Here is a 9,426-nt window from a genome sequence, read left to right as displayed (position 1 = left end):
TTAGTAATCCATAATACTGATCTTGTGCTTCAAACAATTGATTCCTATCAAACCTACATGGACGGGCTAACTTTTGACACCTCTAGTGCAGGCCATGCCTAATTCTCCTCCAAGTACCTTGGACCTGGCTCCTATCCAACCGTGGCAGGAGCTGGACGGTCCAACGCTCGAAAACCACCCCAAAAATAGGGGAGGGGTAGTCATTTCACATGTGGGGCCCAAGTGGAATTCACCTATGAAATGACCACCCCACCCTTGATTTTGTTGTCGTTTAGCAGGGCTGGACGCTCCAGCTCCTACCACAGCTAGACAGAATCATTTTCCTCCTTTGTACCCTTCTTTTAACAGATTCGGATCCTCTACTGCCCGTGCGGCTTACGTGCAGCCTCACACAAGCAGGGGTGAAATGACTGTCCTACCCACTGCCTGAACACCTTGCCCTGGTGGGGTCTCCGCCCTGCCTGTGTGAGGCTGCACACCGACTGCACAGGGAGTGGTAGTAGAGGATCCAAATTGTCTTTTAACCTTTTTCAAACCTTTTTTCAAGGAAAAATAAAACAGAAGAAGCGGTTAAAACATCATACCTCTGACCTTCATAGTTTATATACATATAGACAGACATGTTCATAACCATAGCCAACTCTTATCCTGCCAAGAATACCAAATGCACCTTCCTTGCCCTTTCCCCCCTTAAAGCTTCACAAATATTTTTTTTTTAATTGAATTCTTAAACCCTCACAAGTTACTCCACTGTTCACTACCTCCTCCCCCCTTTAAATCATCCAAGTTAGATCATCTAACTACTCATATCTCTCTCTCTCTCTCTCTCTCTCTCTGAAACTTGAACGGAGAAGGAGAAGAAGAAGAAGAAGAAGATGGGGATAGTGCCATGTCCCTTGACATGTCACACAGACAACGAATCTGAATCAAACTCAAACCAGCAACAGCAGCAGCAGCTCCTCCACTCAGAGTCATCAACCTCTCTCTCATCCCAACCAAGTCTACCCTCCATTCCTTCCCTCAACCCACAAGGCTCACAACGCCACCACCACCACCACTATACTACTCCTCCCACTACCTACCACTGCATCTCAACTCTCAAAGCCCACTCCTCCTACGTCTTCTCCCTCGCCCTCGCCGGCAAATTCCTCTACAGCGGTTCCTCTGACCGTGAGATCCGATCCTGGCCTCGCCACCCTCTTTCCAACCCCAATTCCTCCCCCTCCTCCTCCAACAACATCGTCGCCGTTGGCAAGGGCGCCGTCAAGTCTCTCGTCATTTCCGGCGACAAATTATTCAGCGCTCACCAGGATCACAAGATCCGCGTCTGGCGTATCAATAACAACAATCAACACCTTAATAATTCCTCATATCACCAGAGCATGTACAAGCTCATAGCCACGCTTCCCACGCTCAGCGACCGTGTCCTGCGTCTCCTCCTTCCCAACAACCACGTTCAGGTGCGGCGCCACAAGAAATGCACATGGGTTCATCACGTCGATACCATCTCTGCTCTTGCCCTTTCTCATGACGGTTCCCTTCTCTACTCTGTTTCTTGGGATCGAACCTTCAAACTCTGGCGAACCTCCGATTTCAAATGCCTCGAATCGGTCAGTAACGCACACGATGATGCCATCAATGCCTTGGCCTTATCCAACGATGGCTACCTCTACACAGGCTCAGCTGATACCAAAATTAAGGTTTGGGGAAAGCTCTCTGATCACAAAAAACATTCCCTAGTAGCAACTCTTGAAAAACACAAATCCGCCGTTAATGCTTTGGCTCTTACTACTGATGGGTCTGTGCTATACTCCGGCGCCTGTGATCGATCCATCGTTGTTTGGGAAAAGGACAGTAGTGCCGCCGCCACCGGAGGCGACGGAGGAGGGCATATGGTGGTGGTTGGGGCGCTGAGGGGACACACTAAGGCCATTTTGTGCCTTTCTGTTGTGTCTGATTTGGTATGTAGTGGATCGGCAGATAAGACTGTGAGGATTTGGAGGAGAAGTGTGGAGAAGAGTTACTATTGTTTGGCAGTCTTGGAAGGACATGGAGGACCTGTTAAGTGTCTTACTGCCGCCATTGATCGTTATGATTCCTTAACCACAAGCTCTGCTTATACAACTTCTTATTTGGTTTACAGTGGAAGTTTGGACTGTGATATCAAAGTCTGGCAGATTTTGGTTCCTTCTCCATAAGGCTCCTCTTCGTTTGTTTGGTTTCAAACTTCAACTTGCAAGTTTTTTCCATTTAATTAATTAAAATTTTTTTCTTCCTTTTTTCCTTGGTTACTCTTCATTTTTTTTCCTTCCCGGTTGGTGACATGTAATTGTAAATGATGAGTAAGTAGAGCATAGTATATGCTTTTTTGTTTTTTCTTCTCTATGATTAATGTTTTCAATAGTTATTTTTATCATTCGAGAATGCGAAATCGACTTAGAATGCATTCCAAAAATACATATCAAATGCTGCCTTTCATTTGACCAAATACATGGGTTTTTTTTTTTCTCCTTCAGTTTTGGGGATCCAGATCTTTTACTGCGAAGCTGCCCGGCATGATTGTGCTATCTAGACACGGTGCTACGTGCAATGACTGCCTTACCCCTACTCATGCAAGGCGTTTGGGCAGAGGTAAGGAGGACATTACGTGCAACACCGTGTCCGAGCAACACGGTCCTGTCAGCCACCTCGATAGTAGAGGATCCGAATTGTAGTTTTGGGGATTTGATTCGGATCGAAAGAAATAAATGAGTCTTGGCAGACTTAAAATGACTTTAGCAAAAGTGGTGAGGAAAGATATGTATAGCTTATGACTAGTAACAAGTAATGGCTCTGAATATAACCGATTGAAGAAAAACAGATCCATGTTAGTCAATCCCATTTAGTTAAAATAATAATAAATTGAGATGAGTTGAGTTGAAGAGGATGGGCATCGATTAATTAATTAAACTGAATTTGGATCTCAACTAGGGCTCTCTAATTTGTATCTTAACATGTAACACTAAAAAATAAACAAACAAATAAATAAGAGAAAAAAATTTGTAAAACACCAGTTCAAAAATGAAATTGTACATCCCTTTACATATCGTTGTTCATGCGAGAGAGTGATATGTCATAAATGCCCCTCCCTTTTATTCCAAAGAAGGTTCATTTATTTCGGGCTGCGTAGGGAACCCCTCCCAATAAATAACTAACAAAAAAAATTGATGTTTAACATACTAACATATTATGGATTTGAGGACTTAAAAAGGAAAAAAGTGTAACCTTTTCACAACCCTAAAAAGCCAAAATATGGACTCTTGAGTGTTATTCATGGTCATGTAAGTGGTTGCATTGGTTGCTGTTTCTATTAGCTTTAGCTTTACTTAGCAGGTGATTAGAAAGTACTTAAAGAGTATAATAATTTTTGCTTGAAAAGATGGTATGGGGCTAAGGAGAAAAGGTGTCTCCCTTGCCTACATCTTTTGTAACATGAATCCTTTAATTTCAACTATTTCAAAAATGTATTCTTTTTCAAACATGATGATTGGTTCTGCTGCAGGATTCCAGGAGACAAAAAAGGGTGGTGTTAAACCCATTGATTAGTAGTCTTAAAATAAATTAGTGAAGCCAAAACCAAGAACAGTAATCATTCTCTTCCATGTACGTTCTAGACAAAAAACACACATTCTCCTTAACAATCCCTTTGTCTGCTCATGTATTAATCAAAGTTAGTTATCTAAGATAAACAATGGATTAAGGAATAAAACTGAATTAATATTTAAACACTCCTTCCCCCGAACACATACAAGTCAAACCCAGAATCATGGATATAGCTCTAAATGGAGTATCTAATTACATAAATAATCATTAATTGTTGTTAACAACAATAGCTTTACAAACAACTGCTAATTAAAGTTTCTTTTCTGTTCAAATTATGATGTCCTTCACATGGAATTTTATACAAAAATCTATTTGAGGATTAATATTAACAACTTGTAGGATACGCAAAAATTATAGTAAATTGAAAGAATTCAAAGTAGGAAAATATAAAATTCGATGAAGCCCAACAAATATAATCTACTCGAACCCCAAGGGGGTACTTAGTTGGTAACACTTCACACTTAAAACGGTCATGAGTTCAACTCTCCTTGAGGCTTACCTATCAAAAAATATTTGAATTTATAGGACCAAAATGAAATTAAGAAAACAGAGAATATGTTAGGATTGCAAAAAGTGGATGTTTTGTAGTGGTAAGCATTGAATAGCTCTTGTAGTGGTAAGCATGTCAATAGCCTAACGGTGGAACATGTTTCCCAACTACTAATCCGATATTGATTTGGATCGATTTTGATTGGACGGATTTATCTTTGATTTTCATTAAAAAAACAGATATTTTTTTATTTTTTTTTTACCTTTGGTCAATACCAATCCCCCAAGTTGGGATCAGTTGGGTATCAATATCAGCCTCTACTGATATCAATATAAATCGGTCGATCTAGCTAATCTGATACCGATTCTTCAAACCATGACTGCATTGGCTAGTATTTGCAAAAAGGATGCTAAGAAGTTTATATTATCTTTAGCATCATTTTACAAGAGAATAGCTAGCATTAAAGAGTTTGGGGTAATAAGGAGGAGGGATTTACGCTCTCAGTGTGCATTGACATTTCCCATATTAAGCCGATATACGTACAGGAAGGACTGTTTCACGACTCATATATAAGGGACCCACATGATCAAGGAAGAGAAGTGAGAGGATGTGTACTACCCACAATGTGTATATCATTTTCTTTAAAAATTCATTATTTTGTTTACATAGAAAAGCAACCCCCACACTACTGGCATAAGGTTGATTTTTCCTTGCCCTCTCACATTTTGACTATGTTGGCCTCTCTCTTTCTCTCTCATCCCTAATCATGTGGGCCACCTATTGACAAAACCTTTTCTCCACACCATGGTTGATGTGGTTTAGGAGATTAACCTCCCCCCCCCCCTCTCCCCCACACTGTCGGCTTGGGAAACCCTCTTTCTTGTTTATAAATTAAAATTCTACTCCTCCCCTTTGTATTCTATTTCCAAGGCATTAGGATAGGAGCAGCAGGATTTTAAGGAGGTAATAACATATAAAACCCTTTGTGTTACCATTGCCAAAAACTTGGCGAAAAATGCTTATAGTGTTAATACTGTATCTTCTCTAACTGTTTAATATATGTTTTTGCTGGATTTTCATCAAAAAAAGAAAAAACTTATAATGGGTATGTGAGAAGGTGGAGAAAGTTTTCATACACGATCGTGTAAACCGTGTATGTGAGAAGGTGGAAGTTTCAAGAGATTAATTAATGGATGGAGATTTATGACTTTTTCAATTCTTTGTGAGAGACCCTCTCACATTGAAAACTTTTCCCAAACCCTTTCCTTCCTAAAGTCTCCAAATAAGTTTCTTTTTAGGTAAAAAAAGTCTTCAAAAAAGTTAGTGAAGTCACAACCAACACTCCCCCTCAATATTCTAGAGGAAGCCAAATTCCCCTCAACATTCTCCATGTCTTCTGCTACAAGTAGTACGTCTAAGTCATAATGTGAAATTCTTCTCATATAAACATTGACTTAACATATAAGCAATCAATAATATTACTATTTAAGTAAATATTTTATAAATTTAATCCATTTAGTATGCTTAAGAAACCATTACCAAAGGGGAAAAATTAATACTAATATATAAGCTACCATAAAGAATAAAGAATTATCCCTTATGTAAAAGGTTTCTCCCCAACCAAAATTAGTTTCAAACCTAAGTTCCAAATTTAAAAAAGTAAGACAAGAATCCATTTGGGTTCTTTTTGGTAGCAAGTTTAATAAATGAAATTGGTTGTTTCCCTTCAAGGGGTCCTCAGAAATTATTCTAGAGCTCTTAAGGAAATATAACACATTTCAAATCACTTGAATAATATAATTTAAAAACAAACTTCATCTTTGTTAGCAAGCATTATATAACAATATATTTGAAGATTGAAGGAATTTATAGTGGAAAAATTGTATAATTAAAGTTTCAATTATGACCAAGTCTAGTTTATGTTTGCAAATATAGGAAGTTTTGAGATTTAAGATGAATTTATAGTATATATTTTAGACAGCTACAAAAAAAAGTTACATTTTAAGGATGCAGAGCCACTTCAAGAATCAAATTAAGAAGATTTAGGACATTGTAGAATCAAAAGAATGTCAAAAGAACCAAATCTTCATCTATTGGAACTGCACTTTTTGCTAAGGAATAGAATTCTCCTGGACTTTCTAGCACATTGAGCATATCATAATGGTTAATAATGCCATTTAATTCTTATCACATTTTACTTTTGCAAAAGGTTTTATGCACGGTCGGATTGAGGGAGAGAGAGGGGGATTTGTAATTATACTTTTGCCCCCTTCCCCACCCCCATCCAACGTTTGTAAGACACGATTATGTACATACACGGCTATACATAAAAACTGGATCCTTGCTTATCACTCTCTTCCCCTCTTCCCCACCCCCCCATCCAAAAAAAAAAAAAATGGCGATCAGTTTTGGTGGAAAATGGCCGAAACATGAAATTGATGTATAACCAAAGTAGACTATTTTCGATATATCAAATAGTCAGATTTACCACATCATTCTTCCACATGAACAAATTAAGATATGTCCGATCCAAGAATTATCTTGGTAGTTAGGTTCCCACATACCAAAAACTTTCAACAGAAGGAAAAGGAAAAGAAAGCAAACAAGAATGGAAGAGAAAATTTCATGTTTTCAATCATGATTTAGAGTTCAAAAACCATTGCATCAAGAAGTAGCAAAAGTCTTATCTTGACTTGGACTATTTCGGCTCCTCTCTAGGGAACTCAGTGCCCAGGGAGTGTCCAGGGGCATCCAATGGTTGGGCTGTGTTGCACACATCTTGGCGCATACATAGGGATGTGTACGATACAACCCAACGGCTGGATGCCCCCTGGGCGTGCTGGGCTCCCTGGAGAGGAGCTCAATCCGTTATTCTCCATGGGAACTATTTTTATGTTACCACCCATGACCACGCCACTTAGTTTACAATTAATAAACAGGAAAAGGGTTTAAAACAATATAATATTAATTAAAGAATCATAATATTACAGCTCCGGACGGATTAAGAACCGTCATTAGTTGAATGTTGGCAAAATTAACGTCATTGGGATTAATAAGAACCATTATTATTAAGTCTATAATAATGTTTAGATGGCAGTTGCTGATACCATATCACATTATAATCAAATATGTATTAGGATTACATAACTTGGGTACCCCAAATTGAGCTTCATATCTCACTGTGTAACTTCCTATTCCTGAAAATATCACTTGCCATCACAGCAACACACACCTAAGTTCGAGAAAATCTAGTTGTAACCAAGATTGGTGAAAAAGAAGTTATAGCCCTACTTTTTTGGATTGAGCTCCTCTCTAGGGAGCCCAGCGCCCAAGGAGTGCCCAACGGGGCTGAACATCCAGCCGTTGGGCTGTGCCACACATATCCCAATAGCTGACTGGGTGTGCGCTAGGATGTGTACGGCACAGCCCAACCCTTGGATGCCCTCCTGGGCACTCCCTGGGCGCTGGGCTCCTGGATAGGAGTCGGATCCTACTTTTTTGCCCTTCTAGTATAACACACTTCTTCTTAATTTGAATGAGGTTAAAACCCTATAATTTCATAAATATATTAAAAAACATGCAAAGAAATGCCAGTTTTTAAAAATGCCAAATCAAATTATGTCGAAAACACTTTTCTATTCTTAACTTATACAACTTTTAAGAACCATTAAATTAATTATAAGTGGGTTTGGAGTTAGGTTAAAAGTCATCCATCTTAATGGTGTTTTTATAACACAATCCTTTATTCTATCCTTTTCAAACTTGTATTATTTACAATATATGGTGAGATTCATTGATATTGAATGTTCCACTTGAAAGAGATTGTAGAAAGATAACCACATTATCACACTATTTCATGTTCTAGAAAACCTACTTTTTCTCCTACACTGGTTACGTGTGTGCAGGTACTTAGGCCACGTGAAAATAGCACTATCATAGTAGTGCTTTAATCAAACTTTTAACCTATACTTCTATTTAATAATATACAGATCAGATTACTTAAGATCATAATTGTAATATTTTGGTCTCTCGTGGTAGTCAAAAGACCCAAAAAAACAAAAAGAAAAAAAGAATGCAGAGTCATCTTCAACCCCACCCTGTCTTCTTTCGTTAACACGAAAGGCAATCTTGCATCAGCCTCTATAACCAAATTGCAATCTTCTTGACCACCTCCATGCAATGTTCCATTAAGGGTAGTTGACATGATGAATCAATTGGAGCCGGTTAATCCGCATAAGCGTAAATACTATCACAAAAGAGGGCCGACATCGGTGCAACAGTAAGGTTTCTCTGGGTTCGAGTTGGGAAACAACCTCTCTGTAAAACAAGGATAAAGCTGTGTTCATTATGACCCCTCCATAGGCCCCACATTGGCGGGAGCCTCATGCACTAGGTACGCCTTTTTCTTTTTCTTTTTTTGTGAACACTATCAGAAACTCCTTAGAACTAAGGGCAAAATGTCAATTATGCAATCCAGAGGAGGTTGGGTGTCATGGGGATGGCGTTGGGCTGGCCTTGAGCCTAAATCTTTTAGCCTGAAATGGTACAACCTACTTAGATCCAGGGTTTTGAAAACTTTTTTGAGTGGCCAATATCCAGCCCATTAACCTTTTAGCCCCCACCCCTCACCCCAAGTTTTTGTTGTAGAGAGGAGGTTTCCCACAACGCGCCAGAGTGGGAATGGTTTCCTATGCCACACCAAAGGGCGGGCATCGATCGGTTTCATCAATAGGGAAAGAGGAGAGACTGTGTTGTCAAAAAGAGAAAGGGGCTGTAGAGAGCATGGAGACCTGGCATCATGAGAAAACTTTTCCCTTTGTTGTTTTTTGTTTAAGGAGAGTCTTCCCCACGACACCAATGTGGGGAGGAATCTACATGCCACACCAATATGGAGTAGAGAACAATATCATCCATATAGAGCACACATGATCAAAATAGGAGAGAGAAAATAATAAAAGAACCCAACCGAGAGGAAATAGTACCCCTAGCATTGTGGCGATTATCCTTTTGTTTATTATCACTGTCCCTTCTCGCGAAAAGGTATAGGCCGAGTGTGCAATAATACATCATGTACGCTTTATAATATAAGAACAAAATAATGATGAATCAGTTATCACCAATTAATAAATACAATAAAGTTGCTCAGTATAGCAGATCTTCTTGTGTATACAATAATACTTCACCAGTAATCATATTTTAAGAACTAAATAATTGCTTCTGAAAATCACTATCTTAATTCTCCATACTCCATTTCTATTAGTTTAGTATTTACTATATATCATGGAGTCACTAGG

General features: G+C 38.9%; 1 protein-coding gene across 2 annotated transcripts; it reads left to right on the top strand.

The window, feature by feature from the left end:
- Positions 1 to 690: 690 nt before the first annotated feature.
- On the top strand, positions 691 to 2,375 carry LOC122653810 (protein JINGUBANG-like). Of its 2 annotated transcripts, none has more exons than XM_043847753.1 (2): positions 691 to 706; positions 802 to 2,375. In XM_043847753.1, exon 2 carries the CDS (start codon positions 876 to 878, stop codon positions 2,196 to 2,198), a length of 1,323 nt encoding a protein of 440 aa, XP_043703688.1. In that variant the 5' UTR covers positions 691 to 706; positions 802 to 875; the 3' UTR covers positions 2,199 to 2,375. The 2 variants fall into 2 exon arrangements, with proteins under 2 accessions (XP_043703688.1, XP_043703689.1); XM_043847754.1 differs by lacking the exon at positions 691 to 706 and adding an exon at positions 726 to 748 and having other exon boundaries at positions 810 to 2,375.
- The last annotated feature ends 7,051 nt before the right edge of the window (positions 2,376 to 9,426 follow it).

Source organism: Telopea speciosissima, chromosome 3 (genome assembly GCF_018873765.1).
Source record: "Telopea speciosissima isolate NSW1024214 ecotype Mountain lineage chromosome 3, Tspe_v1, whole genome shotgun sequence".
NCBI lineage: Eukaryota > Viridiplantae > Streptophyta > Magnoliopsida > Proteales > Proteaceae > Telopea > Telopea speciosissima.
This window is presented reverse-complemented; position numbering and strand designations above follow the sequence as displayed.

What these genes read in the sequence shown, in the direction of transcription:
- LOC122653810 (XM_043847753.1), top strand. Translation starts at nt 876, where the DNA reads ATGGGGATAGTGCCATGTCCCTTGACATGTCACACAGACAACGAATCT.